The sequence below is a fragment of the Oenanthe melanoleuca genome, chromosome 2 (assembly GCF_029582105.1).
Source record: "Oenanthe melanoleuca isolate GR-GAL-2019-014 chromosome 2, OMel1.0, whole genome shotgun sequence".
Taxonomy (NCBI): Eukaryota; Metazoa; Chordata; class Aves; order Passeriformes; family Muscicapidae; genus Oenanthe; species Oenanthe melanoleuca.
In genome coordinates, this window is record NC_079335.1 from 82665274 (window position 1) to 82684135 (window position 18862).

Below are 18862 nucleotides of genomic sequence, written 5' to 3' on the forward strand. Positions count from 1 at the left end.
TCCTTTTTGGCAGGGTTGGAGAAAACTTTTTCCAAATAAATAATTTCTGGGCTTTACAACTTTGGGTTTTAGTAAAATATCTTGTGATTAGCAGAACTTGTGTATTGAAAATGTGACTATTTTTTTTATATATACATGTAGTAATTTTATACTTCTTTTTATACGTATACATACATATATATGTAGTTATTATTTGTAGGGAGCATGTAAGTATGTAGTTTTTTCTTTCTGCTATGCCTACTTGAAAGCTATTACACATAGTTTATCAAGGAGATAAAAATTTTTGAGCTGTTTGAAGAACTAGTCTGCGTTTACTATTCTAGAATGTGAAATATGTGAAATGGTATTTGCAAGAAACATCAGTAGAGCTACCTGTTTGCCAGTATACTGATCTTAGACTATGTTGTAAAGATACCAGCTGCCAAATTACACAGGCAACAGTTATCATTTGACATCTTTTTCATGTTGAGTAATCTGAATTTCATTTTCCAAGGTTCATCTCAGAAGAAGCTGCTAGCTCCCGACATGTTCACAGAATCAGATGATATGTTTGCTGCATACTTTGATGTAGGTAATTCTTGGAGATGAAATGTGTGTTTCTTTTTCTGCTTGATTTTTATTAAAGTCACTGTCACTTGAGGGTTACGAGAACTTTGATTTGTAAAAGCACATGCTGCTAACTGATTTGTATGTTCTTAATCTTTTGCTCAGCCAAAGCAGGCAAAGTGGTTCTTAATTAGTATTTCAGTGAAATAAAACCTGCTGAAATTAGTGGCAATTTTACCAGAGTAAGCAACTGGGGAATTCACCTGCTGTTTGAATACAATGGCACATGGTAAAAACATGAATCTATTTATAATTTCAGCTTTTTATATTATTACTGTACTGCAATGTTCTAAATATGAGCTTTTTTCAGAGGTTCATGTATGGTTAATTAAAAATGTGTCAGATACTGTAACTAGCTAATGATGCTATGGTGAAGTAATCTCGTAGTTTGTTTGGAGATTATTTTGGGATGAAGAGATGTTTTTCTTTAACACTATTTCATTAGCTTTTTTCTAAATATGCTACAGTGACCCTCAGATATTGGCATTCCAGTGACTACTTTTGAGACATTAAGTGTCATTCTCTACAAATTCTTTGCATTGTTGCTGATGCACAGCACTGAGAAAAAAGTAAAGACAAGAACTTTCTTTTTAACTTAAACCAAAATTAACTGGAGAATTTTTATGGCAGGTATAACATAGTTTTACTCTAGTAACACTGGTATTCCTCTGACCTGGAAAAAGGTCAAATACTTGAAGGGTAGTGTTTGTGTGAGTGTGCATATTTAAAAGTTCAGAAGGTAAAAGGGGGGATTTATATGGCTTGTAAGTGAGCAGCCCCCCCTTCCTGAAACTGTTGTTCAGTTGAAGATAAAGTTTACTACTCATATTTTTGAATTTGTGATTAAAATATTGCCCAGTCTGTTAAGAGAGGTCAACAGCAGTTGTAAAAGTGTTATGGTAGTATTTATAACTGTGTGAAACGAGTGGCATGTAATTCAAAGCTTAAACAGTTGTGTTTTCCTTGCAAATTGCTGAGCTTTTTTACTATAAACTTACTGTAAATAAGTATTACTTAGATGGTCCAAAATGTGCATTCTAATGTGACTTATATAAATTCCTTGTGGGTATTAATTGAAACTTTGCCCATTTATGTTTAATAATAATTATTCTGTTGATCTCACCATCTTTCCTTGCATAAGTCTTTAGATACTGGTATGTAAATAACATTAAGTTATTTCTCTCTCCTGCAAGGTAAGTGTGTTTGTATTGTGTAGAGAATAGTTTTTCAGTAGGAAAAAAGGCTTTGGTAAGTAAAGGTTAAAGAAAAATACAGAGCACACAAGCAAAACTGTTTCTTCTCTTTTTATTTCAGAGTGCTCGTCTAAGGGCTGCTGGGTTTGGAAAAGACTTCAAAGAAAACCCCAATCTCAGGGATAACTGGACAGATGCAGAAGGCTATTACCGTAAGTTGTGTTTGTTTATTGGCAAGGACAGATAGAATGAGGGTACTGAGTGGAGAAGGTCCTCATGTATAAAAGTATTGAAATGTTGTTGTTCTAATGTGGAGGTATCCCAGAGCCCTCTCTGAGTGTGTAATGTAATGGGTGAAACAAACATGCAGGTTTTAACCTCAGTTTTGAAAGGACCTCAGACTTAAGAATCACCCTTTGTTCCCCATAATTTCCCCAAAGCTAGATGGTACAAAACATTGTACACCATGAAATTAAAGGATCTTGCAATTTACCCTCATATTTTGTAATGGTAGGGAATGGTTTATTTTTCTTGAGAAGCTCCATTACATTTATCCCTTGTAACTTGAACTTGCTTGCTTTTATCCCTCAGGTGTTAATATAGGTGAAGTTCTAGATAAACGTTACAATGTCTATGGTTACACTGGTCAGGGAGTCTTCAGCAACGTAGTGCGAGCCAGGGACATGGCCAGAGCAAACCAAGAAGTAGCTGTGAAAATCATCAGAAACAATGAACTTATGTAAGTAATAGGATTATTTTGATGGTAATAAAGCATGTGGAATAGTTGGAAGTTTTTCATGATGTGATTTGAATCTCCCTTTGTTTCAAGTGAAGTAACAGATCACAGATGTGATTCCTGCCTTTTCTGCTAATATGAGCCAGATAATGGGAAGCGCTTGAGGACTATGTATCCACATTTCTTTACAGCTATCAGAGGAGGAAGGGTACTTGCATTTTCATCAGGCACTTTCTCATTTGAAAAACTGCAGGCAACAGTGATAGCAAGAAACAAGGTTATAGCTAGTTATGAGCCCTACTTTTCTTTAGATGGGAGTTGTGGACTGTAAAAATTCTGTGTCAATGGACCAGATTTATTTGGTAGGCTGTGGATTGGATCCCAGTCAATCATCTGCAACTTAGAAAAATATCTCCATGCATTTAATTATTTTTGTATATTTTCTGAATATTTGCATGTATATAAGATACATAAAAAGAGATAGGACTCCCACTGTTGAAATCCAAGTCTTACAGAATGGGTGAACATTAACAAGTAGGATCTTCTAAACTGTGTCATTTGAGGACTTGACTTGTCTACAATAGTTGTTTTCGCCATCTGCTGCAGTATTTGTACAGTCATTTCTTGTGTCCACCTCTTCTTAAGTGTCAATGACAAATGAAAATCTTTTCCAGGTATTTTTCCTTGGAAGTTTTAAAAGTTATATATAACTAAAAGTATATATAACTGGATTTGTTTTAGTTACATGAATAAGTATCTAGAAAAGTTTTGAAGGCGAAAGGGAGGGTGATAAGGTGTTTGGTGTGTTGTACAGGTTATAAGCTTGGATGTGTAATTGAATCTATAGTCAGTTGAGTTTAAAACTTTTAATACTGTTTTATGTGGTGAAGCACTTGTTTAAACAAGTAAACTTCTTAAGTGAGTGCTGTTTGAAATCTGTCATGTTACAGGACAAAATCCAAATTTAGCCTTACTACAACTGAGACTGAGGAGGAAAGGATAAGTAGATGCAAAGGTACAGTGAATATCCAGAAATTAAATAAACTTATCTGGTGTGTAGTCACTGACAACAAACCATTGCTGTGATTTTGATTTTTTTTTTTTTGCTGTGGTACATTAAGTAATGACAAGACTCTTCTCATTCCTGGATAATTATAGCCACACAAGTGAATGTTTAGGTTTTTTTAAAAAATTAGAATTTAACTTATTTTGTTTTATAATAACATTTCTCTGTTTTCAGGCAAAAAACTGGCCTAAAAGAACTGGAATTTTTAAAGAAGCTCAATGATGCTGATCCTGATGACAAGTTTCATTGTCTACGGTTGTTCAGGCATTTCTACCACAAACAACATCTCTGTCTGGTCTTTGAGCCACTCAGGTAAGATGACAAATGCGTGGGGTTCTCTGTAAAAGGTTAAGTACTACTGTGTGTTCTTTACCTTTCTGGATTTGGCTGTTTTGATACCTTGTTCTAGTGCCAAGATTCAAGAATGCAAGGAACTTTTCTGTGGGCACAAAATCACAGACTACTGAACTATTTCTGGTTTATTTTATAGCACTGTTGTGAGTTTGCTGCCTGGAAATTATTTGAAACAAAATAATGTGTTAAAGATGGTTCATCTTGCTTGTACTGCTTTTAATGATTTTTTGCCTATGTCAGTGTTTTTATTAGTTTTCATAATTCTTCATTTTAAGACTTTGCATTAAGATGCATTCCTAGAGAGATTCAGGAAATGCTGTACATTCTGTAAAGGGTATACATATAGTGACAGCCTTGGGGAGAAAATTGTTAGAGTGGTTCTTTGCATGCTCACTTTCTGTTCATGTAATTAATTAGATCAGATATATTAATTGCCTTAGTCCCCATTCCTACTTACAGACATCAGTTGTTCAAATCCTAGGTTTTCTCTGTATGTCATATTTCAAGTTTTGCCATATTTGGGGTGAAGATAAGTTATATACTGAAAAAATGCAGATTTTGTGAGATTACTATCATATTTCATTAATAAGCCATAAAACAAATTATTGTCTTCTGCTGCACTATCTCTTGATAACACAGTGGTACATTATGTCCAGTTATGCTTTTGTCCTGGAATGATGGTCTTTTTATCTGCTGCTTAAGTTACAAAAAAACCAAAATCTCCTCAACTTTTATCTTTTGTGTGCTTCCTTTTTCATTTATTTCTGAAGAAAATTACTACAAAGGGTTTATGGTTGTTAAGAAAATGCTGCTTATGTTCAAATAAATCCTCTCATATCAATATTGATTCACATATGCTCTGAACTAAGCAAGTTCCAATGTAGTAAATAATAACACAGCATAAGACAGATCTGATTGACCATACTTTTTATTTCAATTCTGCAGCTCACAGAGTAGAATGTTGAATGCTGCATTTCTCAAAAAATATTTAAAGCTAACTGGTTTGTTTTAGAATTTAGGCGGCCTCTGTCAGCTTTTCTGTAAGCTCTATCCAATTCTTTCTTTCCCCCTTTCCCTTAACAGTATGAATTTACGAGAGGTGTTGAAGAAGTATGGGAAAGATGTTGGACTCCACATTAAAGCTGTGCGTTCCTACAGCCAGCAATTGTTCCTGGCTTTAAAACTTCTTAAAAGATGCAATATCCTACATGCAGATATTAAACCAGATAATATTTTGGTAAGTAACAAATAATTTTTTTTTTTTTTATTTTTTTTTTTTTTGCGTGGTCTGTAGCATAAAATAAAGTATTTGAAATTCATATAGTTCTGTTAATTTAGGTGAAGTCAAATTTACTGAAAATGTTAAGGGTTCACACTTTAATATAAAATTATATTGTGTTACAAGTAGTAAGAAAGAAATACATCCAGAGCATCTCAATAAAATCTTTTTCAAACATGCATCCCCGTCTATCTTTATAGAAAGCAGACTTTCCAAAGTAAGACAGTGACTTACAGGAGAAATATTTGAAATTTTTCCATCAGTAGTTGAGAGATGTTCTTGCTTTCTGCAAAAAGAAAGTAGGTAGTTTGAATCTGAATGGAGATTTTGTTTATGTGAGTGAGATGATGGAGAGAGGTCCTTAATGCCTCTTTTCCACTAGGGCATGAGAGCTACATCAGAGGAATCCAGTGGTTTCCTTTGGTTTTTTTGGACATCACCATGACAAACTGAGATTTTTAATTTATCTATAATGTTCTCTATCTCAGCAGTAAAATCTACTATTGTAAGCATGAGATGTGAATAATATACTGTTTTATAAGTGGTACTCTGGATACTAGAGTTGCAAGTCTAAATCCATAAAATTTCAGTATCTGGAATGAAATCTGGGCTCACTGAAGATATTTTGTAATGGGAAACATGAAACTGACTTTTCTTTGTATTTTGTTGGATCTGACCACATTAACTCTCACTTTGATTTTGAGCAAGTTTTACAATTTTTTAGAATATAGAGAGGAAGGAACTTCCAATTTAAAGGCTGAATGTTTTTCCTGTCTCTGACTTAAATGTGTTGTCACTTTTACAGTTCTGTTATCAATTCTGCCCACAAATAGTGCTAATAGATATGTTTAACTTTCAGGTGAACGAGTCTAAAACGATACTAAAGCTTTGTGATTTTGGCTCAGCTTCACATGTCGCAGATAATGACATCACACCCTATCTAGTTAGTAGGTTTTATCGAGCTCCAGAAATCAGTAAGTATATTTTGGATTAGCTACATCTATCACATACCAGCAAGTGCCAGTACTAGCAGATGAAAATTTGACTTGAATTTATTCTCTAATCTTAACAAAATATGACTCTGGAAGTATGATGGTTGTCAAAAATTCAGAATTGGAAGGCATGCTTGTGTGACTCTTCATGTGTGGTGCTGATCAGCTCAGTGAGAAGTCATTCTGATGGGTTATAGTTATGTTTCAGTTTAGAGGTATTGTTCTGACTGCTTGGTCAGTTTAGGTGTTAGGTAAAAGCCTCCCTTTCTACAATAGGGGGTACATTAAAAGCTAAAAAGTTTACATCCTTCTTTATGGTAGCTTCTTATTCCTAAGAAAGAGCAGCACCAATATATTTTACAAATCAGAATTTTTTCATCTGTCTGCTTTTGTGATATTATATCAAAATCTGCCTTTATGGAATTAACTGGAATTGCTCTGTTTCAGTTATAGGAAAAATCTATGACTATGGTATAGATATGTGGTCTGTAGGCTGCACATTATATGAGCTTTATACAGGAAAAATACTGTTTCCTGGCAAAACCAATAATCATATGTTGAAACTTGCCATGGATCTCAAAGGAAAGATGCCAAACAAGGTAAGAAAAATAAGTACTTAACATATGAAATTGCTCTAATGAACAGTAGAACATACAATCTTTGTTCTCCTGGAATTTTGTTTCTTATCATATATGTCTTTTCTTAAGAAAAGTAAGTAATAGACTTTGCTATGTATGTGTAATTTATACTGATTTAAAAATCTTATGAAGTGAAAGTGTACAGCTTCTTTTTCATAGACTAAGTATAAAGTGAAAGCAGAAACCTTCTAAGCACTGACCTGAAAAAAAATGCGTAAGTCAATTAAAGATACTGTGTCCTTTTCCAAAGGGTTTGAACTGTATCTTTGTATTCAATCTCAACTTCTCTTCCTGTCCTTTTGATTTATTTTTTAGTATTAAATTACTTATGTTGCAGTAAATTAATAGACATTGATGTTAATTGTGAAATGTATAAGACAGAGAACTTGCCTGAAACTCTTGCTTCTCCCTCATTTTCCAGATGATTCGAAAAGGTGTGTTCAAAGATCAGCACTTTGATCAAAATCTCAACTTTATGTATATAGAAGTAGATAAAGTCACGGAAAGGGTAAGTCCTCAATGTGTTGACTAGCCCATCACTTCTTCCAAGCTTTCCTACTATATGGTTTTTCAAATGTACCTTGGCTTCCGAATTGAAAACAAGATTTTCTAGGCTATTAGGAAGTCGTTTTGCAGCAGTATGGGCAGATTGCATAGTTATAAAATGGCAAAAGAATTGGTTTTTTTCCTATGAAGTAGGAACACCATTAAAAAAATCTTAATTTAATCTGGTAGATATACAGGGTATATAAATATCTCCATATAATCTCTCCTTAAATTGCCAATAAAAGAAAATCTGCCTTCATTTTGTAGCAAGATGTTCAATACGATAGGGTTATATTGTATGAGGTCACTATTAATTTTAGTTTCATTTTATATTTTTCATATTATATTTAAGAAGAATCACAAAATAGTGGTCAGCTATGGGAACTTTCCATGTGGACTTCAATATTCTGAGTTAAGTGGGATGTTAGGTTCATGTATCAACCTGTGTTGGTGGCCTACCCCCAACACTGCTTTTTCCACTCTTTTCTCTGTACATGATAATTTTTTGAGGCCCAATGGGAGCAGGGTGCTGCTGCTCAGATATGAGACAAGCCTGCAGAAAAGCTGCTGCTGAAGCTCTGTGAAAGGGATGGATAGGGGGTTTGTGCATTGCTTCTGTTCTACAAGGCTGCCATTTCTGTGTTTGTAGGAGAAAGTTACTGTTATGAGCACCATTAATCCAACCAAGGACCTATTAGCAGACTTGATTGGGTGCCAACGACTCCCTGAAGACCAGCGTAAAAAAGTGCACCAGCTTAAGGACTTGTTGGACCAGATTCTAATGCTAGACCCAGCTAAACGGATTAGCATCAACCAGGCTCTGCAGCATGCCTTCATCCAGGAGAAAATTTAAACCAGATGAAGAAGTTCAAAGGGTTTGATTAATTAAGATACAAAGACTGAAGAAATTTCACAGCAGTTATTAATGTATATAAACATAAATATTTCCCCTGCAAAGTTGAGGAAGAAATGATACATTTGAATTAACATCAAGGCTGATATTTCTTTTAGAAATGTTAGAGTAATTCTGTTTTGTGTCTTATGTGAAAATTTTCACTGTAGAACTGTTTTAATTGCCAAGACTGCACAAAAGTACAATGCTAATGTATATGGTTGCAGTTCGTATATATTATAAAAAGAAAAAAGCATCTGTTATAAAAAAAAAAAAAGAAAGAAAAAAAAAAAAGAGAGCAGTAATACTGGGTGGTTGATTTGTTTTTAGCAGACTTGGCTTCATTTTTGTCTTTACAAAATGGCCAGCATAAATGCTGTTTATATTCACATTTTCCTAGGTGTGTGTGTGCAGGCCACAGCAGCATGCCCTTGGTGTAGTCAGTGCCGAAGGGGGTCTGTTCCTTCTTGAGCCTGCCCGCAGGGATGGTCTCCTCTTTTAAAGCAGGTTGTGTACAACTTTCAGTACACTGAAGGTAAGCTAACCCATCAACATCACCGGTGTTTAAGCTGTTATTTTACTGGAGCAACTGACAAATGAGAGACAATAGCATTGTGGCAGAATTCCCTGCATGTTTGAGAAATGATCTTGTTTTATTTTCTGGCATTGCAACCGTGGCATAGTTACAACTTCTGTTCTGTTCATCACATTTAAAACTGGGAGAGAGCGCACTTGATGGATAGAGCGCCTTCAGTGTACTGTTTCTTATTACTTTAGTTTTTTTAATCAACTTGCTATAGACTTTGTATACATTTTGTTAAATACAGTTCACTATGACATAGAACCAATACTTACAAAAGAGTTTTCATTTAGTAATTACATATGTTGGGATCTCATTCGAAAGACCTTATATCTAAAGGATAGATAGACAACATAATGAAATTTTTAACTATTTGTATGTCATTTTGAAAGTGTACTGCTTTATGCTAAAAGTGTTTCATTTGTTCATTGTTTTCATTATTTGTGATCATGTTGTCTTTCAATACAGGCATAAACCTTCCACTCTTGAACAAAGCAGCTGCTTTTTAAAAGCGGTAATTGCTTCTTTACCTTATATTTCTTTTGTAAATGAAGATTTTCTTTAAGAAATGTGACTTTAAAGTGTTGTCTCTTGCATAAAACAGTTGACACTTACTTATTGTAAAGTGAAGATTGTTCTGCTGCATGTAAAGTGGACCATGCAGATTTCTGTATGTTTTCAGTATGCATCATTAGATAATAAAGTCTTTTGTGAACAAGGCATTTGTAGCCATTTTTAAAAGAATCTGTCTTCAGTGATGGTAAATCAGGTAATTTGTAAGACCCGCCCCTGCATTTCCTATTAATCATTTAATTAAAGGGATTGTTATATGTTATGATCTTTGGGAGAGCTATAGGCTATTTTAATTGGATATATAATTATCACTGCTTAAAAACAAGGCAAAAAACCCTACAGATACTGTCTGTCTGCTTTCATTGTAATGAAATTATTCCTGTAGGACATGGGATTAAATTCAGGCTTTAACTAATGTTTGTGCTGTTTTTCTCACTTTTCCTTTTGATGGTGCTGAAAGAGAAAAAAGGAAAGCGAGTCACAGGCCACTCAACGCCTACTCCATGGGTCTGATTTGCTGAGACACCAACTTCACCTTCCTAACAAGGTTATTTCTGACAGCATGTGTAGATAAACATTTAGCAACAAGTTAAAAGAGCTTGAGACAATTGAGTTGGTTATACAGGGTGAGGAAAACAGAAACAACCTTTTCAGGTCCATACTGCTGGTTTAATGTTCTCTTTGGCGATGTTAAGAAGTTCATCTTTTCATTTTTTATTAATATATTTTGACAGGCTGTGAAAACCCCACTGGTTTCACGTACTCTATAATACTTTGAACTAAGAAAGATTTTTGTATCCATCTAGGTACATAATGGCAAGTCATGCACTCTTAGTGCACTCAAGAATGAGGAAAAATGCCACAGAGCAGGTCATTCTGCTGGTGGGGAGTACCCCACCGAGGAGGTGTAATGAGCTAACTACGAAAACGAGCAGGAGATGGGTGGTTTTGTATACCTATTTGGAACTTTCAACCTGTCTCTTCTCAATTTATATTGTAAAATCCCTAATAAAAACCAGTCTCTCCCTATTTCCACATAGTGAGGTATCTTTTTCATACAGGAAGTTAAAGAAGTTATCTTTCATGTTTAGTGAAACACTAGTTGCTTGCTAGTTAAATATAGCAAATGTAACTTGAGCTTTTACAAGATAGGCAGCACTTCTGAGGGCACTTTTACACAGATGTAGTAATAGCTTATTCTTTCTGTTGCTTTGTACTTTATTCTTAAAATAGGAATATGAAACAGTGAAATGAGTTGGTGATACAGAAACAAAGCAGTAGGAAAGATGCCCCTTAATGCCTACAGAATTGTTTTAAGCTGTTCTGAAGAAGCATAAAGTTGCTCGTTTACTTGTTCTTTGTGTTGTAGGTGCAGCTCAAAAGAAGATGAAGGCTACCAGAAGAACATGAACAAAGGTTTCTGTCCTATAAAAGATATGAAAAATACTCTTCATCTAGTTCTGTCTTAATCTTTAAGTTTCCAGCATTTCAATTTAGAATTGATTAACACTGCTGCATTACTGATAATTCCTGAAACATACTTGCTGTATTAAAATTCATTACATAGATTGTTTCATTTCTGGCTGAAGAGATTTTTTTATTGTAATAAATGTAGGTAAATTAGCATTACTCTTTAAATGGAGTTTTCTTAAAATGATAGAGGGAGCAGTACAAAATCTGTTATTACATTTAGGAAAAAAAAAAGGGCTATTATATTTGGTAAAAAAATGTTTTAACCAATAACATTTAAGCAGGTGATGCACTTTTTTCTTTAACTTCAGTAGGTTCATTGTTTATTTCAATTCTGTCAGACTTAATTATCCATACAGAGAATAGCTGGCAGGGGTTATTTAAACTAAGTGGATTTGAACCCCCCATCCAGCTGATACTTCTTGTTGACAACAGTAGAAAACTCTTTAGTTCTGGCTTCAAAAACCTGGATTTGAGGGTTTTTTGACACTGTTTAAGGCCCCTCTCCACTTTTGGGCAATGCCTGTCCCTGTAGCCTGAGGTCTCTGAGGAGAGTAGCTGTGGCTGCCACTATAGTCAGCTGAATTCTTGTTGTGGCTGGTTGCAAACAGAACAGGTGTGCAACAGAATGAACAATTTCTCAGCTCATCTAATAGGGAAGAGAACTTATCTTTTCCTCCTGTGCACAATTTTTTAATTTATGTCTTTGCTAGAGGTCCTTCATACAGAAGGTTTGGCAAAATCTACTGTTTTGATTTCTGTTTCCTTCTCCCTCATGGTGACAAGGAGCTTCACGTTTAACTTCCTCAGTTTTCCAAGCCTTCAGAAAAAACAAGATTCCAGCCCTGTGGAGTTAGAATGTGTTTTTACTACCTTGGTGTATACTACTCAGTTTAAAAATCAATTACCGTTCAAGAGTTTTGTTCAAGAGTTTTAAATAAAAGATAATTATTCCTTTAAAACCTTTTTAATAATACTTTATCTCCATACATAGGGTAAGTGGCATTAAACCTCTGAAGAACCCTTATGTGTATATTGACCCCCATACAGAAGGCAGACCAGACTGTGATACTGCTGGATATAGAGAGATCTTCTACAGCATGTGTAAAATTGTAATGTGGTTGGAAGATGTTGAGAACTGGCAATTGCTTGAAATTAATAAACTATGCTTAAAACTTGCCTTCATCCTGTCTTCTGTTGTGCCTGCATATCCTACTGTAAAGTACTGTGGAATGTATGAAGAATTTTTAAATGCACTAGAAATTAAGTGTAGTTCTTTGAATAGAGCTTTGAATCAGAGGCATTAGAAAATCTCTGGGAGAAGACTTCCTGAACATGTAAAATGGAGCTTTTGTTAAGTAGTCTCTCCTGTAGTTATGGAAGCCCACTCAGCACCAAAGATTTAATGTGAATTCATTTTTATTTTCACTGTGCCTTTTTTAATCTTTTATAGCAAGTTATTAACCTGTGTTGAGTCAGGGGATGGAAGAATTGCATTGTATTGCAGTGAAGAGAAGCCATATATACTTAGAGATAAATCTTCATTAGGGGGGAAAATAGAGGGGGAGTAGCAGCATGGTGAAGTGGGAGGGAATGTGTGTTTTCATTTATTAATTTATAAATTATGTATCACATTATTAATTTGAGTAAATTTGTGTGTGGGTACAGAATGAGACTACCATGTGTGTTCTACACTTACGTGTCTTAGTTTTGTTCATCAAAGTAAGTAGGTAATTAAAACTTAACTAACTTGTGACAGTACTTACTCTAAAACCTTGGCCTTCCATTGTGCATCTATGGAATTCTTCACTGTCTTAATTATTTCCTCCTAAACTTTGATTTTTATGATTGTGGCCCATATATTTCTATAAAGCAGGTATGAGTTAATTATTTTTATAAATAATGAAAATACATGAATATTTACAAAGATTCAGCGTTTGCCTTAAGTTTACTGTGAAATAATTTAAAGCTTCTAAGGATAGGTATAAATGAACAGGCCATATCTGATAGAGTAACTGTTGATGGTTTAGTCTCAGAAGAGACTTTTTAAGTGAAAGTGCAACAAAAGAAACTAGGAGGGGGTCCCTGAGGATACCTGAAGTACACCCAGTCTGAAGAATGGGACTGATGGTAGCTACCAAGACTAATAAGCAAAGAAAGCCTGTACAGCTTTAAAAAGAAAGGAGTTGATAACAAAGGATACTGGGCACAAGAAGGCAGAGAAGAAAGCACTCTTGATTGCCAGTACATGTTAAAACCCTAATTCTGTATTGTTAGAGGAAATGGACCTTTTCACTGACTCCTGGTGAAACTCTGACATGTTTAAGTCTTTGAGAGCCAATTTAAACTTGCAGCTACACTTGACCTTTCTCTGGAGAGGCAGATCTGCCACAGAATCTAACACAATATCAGGCACAAGCATAGGTTTTTTTAGAGGCTACAGTTGAATTCACTGATGAAAAGACAGGTAACCACCTCAACTGTGTCTTAGCAAGAAAAGGTATTTAATAGTTTGGGTTTGACATTCTGCATATTCGCTTTTCAAACAGCTCTGAATTACTGAGTGCAAAACTTGTGTAAAGGGGACAGTTCAGATATCCTACAAATATTTTTCCTATGTTAAAACAAAACTCACCCTAAAAATCCAGATGAGGTACTCCCACGTAAAACTGTGACATTTGGGCTGCAGCTTTTCCATGGGAAGGAACGAGGATTTGCTCAACTAAAGCTGAGCTGACCTCCATATCATGGTTACTTGTGTATATACTAGACAGCTAGGAAGGCAACACACAGAACTCTGTAAATAATTTCATAAAATTTAGTCTGGATTTAATATCCAGACAGATTAAACTGGGTTAAACTGGTAAAGGTGTGTTCCTTTCAGCCTCTTGAATGAAGATGCAGCATCATGGCTGAACATGAGGCCAGCCTGCAGCCACTATTGCTTTGGGTGATCTTCACCCAAATAATGACAATTTGGTCACTGTGAGTTTTTAATGTAAATCTGAAATGTACAGAATCCCTATCCTTATTCTCCCCCTAGAAGCCTTAAATAAATCTGGCAGGGCAAATTTAGGCAGAGGTTCCTTCCTCTTTTAGAGAGAACATGCAGCACTGACAGGGTAGGAAATGGGTGGTTTCACAAGTTGACCCAAATTGCTCTGTAGCTCATTAAAGCTAATATACCATGCCCATTCTTATTTGCAAGCAATTTGCAATCTATTTATGTTTATAAGGCCTTAATAAAAAACCTGATCTGTGCTTACATGAAAATCCCAAATAATGCCAAGATCAAAATCTTTTTTGTCTTTAGGGTTTTCTTTAAAAATAATCTAGAAATGCTCATTTCCTGTAGTAAATTACATAGTAGCTGAATACATGAAATTGAGAGCAATTTAGGACATCTCACAGATGATCTGCTCCAAAGACTGCAACTAATCCTGTGTAACCGACTTCCAAATTTGTTCCAGAGTCCCACATGGAGATGCACACCCACTTTACCTTCTCATGCTGCTAGGGCCAGTGGGAGACTGAGGAACTTTTCTGTAATGTTCCTGCTGGATTCACATGTTTTTGATTTTCTAGTACACTGATTACAGAACAGAACAAACACATAAACCAAGACATCAAAACACAAGTAACATCTGGGCAAAATTTATGCATCCCTCCTGTTTCCCAGCTGGCCCTCAGTGACAGAAATTTGACTGTGGCAAAGCAGAGTCTTGTTCAGAGTATGTGCTCCAATGTTATGAATTAAAAGCTATCCAAACATCCATAATACAGCTAGATGCCAGGCAAAATAAACAAATAAATAAACCAAAAATCACAAACTGCAGTCTGGTTTTGGTCTAAAAAGTGTTCTAGCTCCAGTCTCATTTTTCCCATAACCATGAGCAGTCCAGTGCCCTGTGATGAATACCCTGTGATATTACACAAAAGAAAGTGTTATCAGGGTCTTTATCTGCAATAGAAATTATAAAAGGAAATTAAGCTTGAAAGGCACAAAGGAAACTGTGGTTTCGTTTAAGCTGATTTTGAATGCAAGGGACAGGAGTTTAAAAATTTTTAGTGGTTACTTGGTTTAATACCCATCACAGAGATAAAATATTATCTGCCTTTGCTAAGCACTCCTTAAGCCACTGGACTTCCACAGGCCTTTATGGAGTAGGGAAGGAGAGTGGCAGAAGCCCCCATCATGGTGCTCCCAGTTTCTAGTTGACTGAGGAGAGACAATCACACATAAATCCACTGCTTTCATGATTTACTATACAAGAAGGCACAACTGTCACCAGATTGTCCTGTAACAGGAAATGTAATATCACAAACCTTCTTCCTAAATCTTTTGAAATATAGAGTTTGCATAAACCTTGCAAAAGCATATTAGAAAGAAAAAACCTTCCAAAACCTGGCCATGTGCTCTCTGCTAGCTACAGCACATAGTTGCAAAACCTGGGACAATTCTTCTCTCCACTCCATTAGTATCACCTTTCTCTATGTTTTCCAGCAAGGGCAAAGGGTAAGCACATTCTCAGAGATGAGAATGAAAGGGGAAAGGAAATGTTTAATAGAAGAGGTTTTTGGGTTCTTACTTCATATTGCAGAATTTGTTTGTCTTTGATGGGTAAATTAGCAAGAATTTAATTTGAAACAAACCTATATTTAAGGTTTGCTAAAAAGTTAATAATTATTGAAATTGTTCTAGGGACCAATTTTAGAGCAATTATGTCCATTCTTGGGGTATCTAATTGCAGCATTACTAGACAATAATTTAATTGTCAGTAGAATCATCAGAAGAAAATACAACAGTAGTAGTATGAGTGGAAATGGACTTCTCTTCATTGAAATTCAGCCTTTTGATTATGAACAATCCAGTTCATGCTTGTTAAAACTTGGTGTTAGCCACATATTTTATAAAATAATGTTTTCTTCTGACATCCAACTTATTTACAAACATAATCAGCAAAAGCAGCAGCAAGAAATTCTGTGTGCTTTTCCAGGAAAAAGTACATGTGAAGATACATGGCACTACCACACTTGGATTTTTTAGCAGAACCTGTTGTGATGCAGGGGGTAATGGTTTTAAACTGAAGGGGAGAGCAGGTTTAGATTGGGTATTAAGAACAAACTTTTACAATCAAGGTGGTGAAACACTGGAACACGTTGCCCAGAGATGTGTGGGATGCCCTGTGTCTGGAAAATTCAGGAGGATGTTAAATGGGGCTCTGAGCAACCTGATCTAGTCAAAGGTGTCCCTGCTCACTGCAGGGAAGTTGGAACTAGATGATCTTTAAAGGCCTCTTCCAGCCTAAACTGTTCTGTAATTCCTGCAGATCCCAGTCTATGCTCTCTCACTTGGATAACCTGGTGACTGCTGTTCAGCTGCATGTTTCAGCCAATTCTACAACCCTACAACTGTGATTTAATTTAGATCCCATTTCCTGGAATTGTTTATTGCAGCTGCATAGCAGAACACCACAAAGTCCTTACTAAACTTAAATGACATTCACTGCTGTCCACTTACACACCAAGCAGGTCACACTAATGACGGAAATTAGATCAATTTGATAATGTTTGTCCTTGACAAAATGTTTTGTTCTTTTACTGTGGATTCTATGACTACTTGGAGATTTCCAAGAAATTCTCTTCACTAACTTTGTGTACTTACCTGTACCTTCTTTTACAATGGCAGACCTTGATAAAAAATGCCATTCTGTACTTGTATCACAAAATAACTCTAAAGTCACACATTTTCAAAAGATCCAGACAATATGGTCAGAAGTTGGGTTTTGTTGCTCAGATGCTTTAAAAAAAAAGTTTTAAAATTTTCCACAGTCATCACTTTAAATGTCAAAATGAAATAGAACAACATTCAGCAGAGCTGTGAGACAGCAAAAATATTCCTTCAATGCGAATTGCAACAACTTAGAAATTGTTTTTGTTATCTTCAGGAATGTTGTTACAAACTCCATAGCATTTCTGTAAGTATTTTAATTCCTGTTTTTTTAAGCCACGCAAATATTTTACAGATTTTAAAATTAACATTCATATCAATACATAAAGAATTCCTTATTTCATATCTGTAAATTAGTTACATTACTTTTATCTAAAAGACAAGGTAAAAAATGCACTTGCAATAGATATTTTACTGGCTGAAAACCATGAAATTGTACACATCACTAAATGTTAATTAAGGTGAACATTTCATATCCCTCATTATCATGAAGGGTACAAATTGGAGATACCATTTTTTGTATATACATTCAGGGAAAACAAGGTGATTATTCAAATTTCAGGTTGGAGTTCTCAATTTGCATAAACATTTCCTATGAATTAGAATACATGGTGCACAAGAAATTTTGTTTGAAATTGAAGGTACTGACATGGTTCTTGCAGTTCTAGGATCCTAACTAGGAAATGGGAAAAGAAAGCTCAGTACCAATAAGAAACAAACAGCCAAACAAAACTTCCCTTCCTGCTGTATCCTACCTCACCAGTAACTAAAACCACTATCAGACAGAGAATAAAGATTATCTACTGAAGAAATTATACTAATAATAGGGTTAATGAATTGTATATTCAGATGTCTACAAGCATCTTCAGGGTGCTTGAGACAAGACTCAAGGTTTTACTGGAACATACCGATTTTTACCCCCTAAATGCCCTTCCTTATCTTTAATGACAAAATATGACATCAATTAATAAAAACATGTTGAATGCTCTAATTAGAAAGTACATAAACATAATTATATGTTGATATTTAATTCCAGAGTGCTAACATATCTTGACATGTATTGCTCTCCCTTGTTTTGGCCTGAGTGGTTGCCTATGACAAGAACTACTCAATTTAACTTGATATAATTATTAAAACATTATCATACCTGCTCAGAACAATTTTAACTTCATTGTCTTCTTCCAGGCATAAAACATTCATGCTTTTTGATATTTTTAGCTAGCTAAAGTAAGGGAAATTCTGTTCAAATAGCAGACATTTGTTTCACAATAAGCACAAGAAATATGAAATAAAACAGGATACCTAATTTATTTGGCCACATTCACCTGTTATGCTACACTGATGTTCAGATAACCTCAAATTCAGCAAAAGTTCCACAAGAGTCCTGCAAAAAAAGAAAACCAATTAGAAATACAGTGCCTGTGAAAACACTTCTCAGAAATTATTGACTTGCCTTTTTCCTTTGATCTTTTAGAAGAAAATTTTAACCTGTCACAAGCATATAACTTAGTTGCAGTGAGCTGAACTTGGCTTTTACCATACCTCAGATATTGGGTCTGCATGAACTAGATGGGGATTTTAGGAAGGAACAAAGATCCTTCCCAGGTTTTACACGTTGCATTCTAAACTTACTCCACCTAATTATAATTAAAATGTACTCTTACCAATTGACATTACATATATGTTATAAGCAATACAGAGTATATTTCAATGTTTGCTCATTTGCAAACCAAAGAAAAATAATCTTCAAAGAAAATCTTGCAAATGGAAACATTTTTCTTGATTTCTGCAAGATTATATAACGTGCATAATTGTCTGTAAGTACCTAGGAAAGTTTCTAGGTGCAGGAAGCCTTTTAACAATGACCATGGTTTAGTTTTTCATCATAAACTCTAAGCTGTTTGAGAACTTTTTATGTCCTTGTTCAGCTCAGATCTATTACATTACCTTCATGGAAGTGTTCACATCCAGCTGGAACAAGACAGAGGCACTTCAACACAGCACAGTTGTTATGGATATTCACTGTGAATTTAATATTAGAAACACAAAAGCTAGCTTCATAATGCAGCCTGAAAATACTGAGTATATCACTTACAGGCAGAGTTTTGTAGATTCTGACAGACTTTGGATTTCTAATTGGTTGGTCTCAAATGTGCTTTTAGCCAAACAAGTGTTGCATTAGCAGTAACTATAATGAATATAATCA

The 18862-nt window shown here is 35.1% G+C and overlaps 1 protein-coding gene and 1 long non-coding RNA gene across 3 annotated transcripts in view; both read left to right on the plus strand.

The window, feature by feature from the left end:
- The window catches only part of PRPF4B (pre-mRNA processing factor 4B), a 22433-nt gene extending 12831 nt beyond the window's left edge, over positions 1-9602 (plus strand). Inside the window, exons 7-16 of one of the 2 annotated variants that reach the window (XR_008839973.1) lie at positions 494-567; positions 1921-2011; positions 2391-2538; positions 3776-3913; positions 5039-5192; positions 6094-6208; positions 6674-6825; positions 7286-7372; positions 8060-8837; positions 9351-9602. Coding sequence is in view for 1 of the 2 variants with exons in the window: in XM_056486110.1 (XP_056342085.1) it covers positions 494-567; positions 1921-2011; positions 2391-2538; positions 3776-3913; positions 5039-5192; positions 6094-6208; positions 6674-6825; positions 7286-7372; positions 8060-8263 (1163 nt within the window). In the remaining variant the exon portion in view is untranslated. Of the gene's footprint in view, positions 1-493; positions 568-1920; positions 2012-2390; positions 2539-3775; positions 3914-5038; positions 5193-6093; positions 6209-6673; positions 6826-7285; positions 7373-8059 lie in introns of both variants that reach the window. The other variant, XM_056486110.1, reaches the window with a different exon arrangement.
- Positions 9603-10008: 406 nt separating this feature from the next.
- LOC130250425 (uncharacterized) lies at positions 10009-12105 on the plus strand. The gene is made up of 2 exons (XR_008839974.1): positions 10009-10871; positions 11920-12105. It is a non-coding gene; the product is annotated as an uncharacterized LOC130250425 (long non-coding RNA).
- The last annotated feature ends 6757 nt before the right edge of the window (positions 12106-18862 follow it).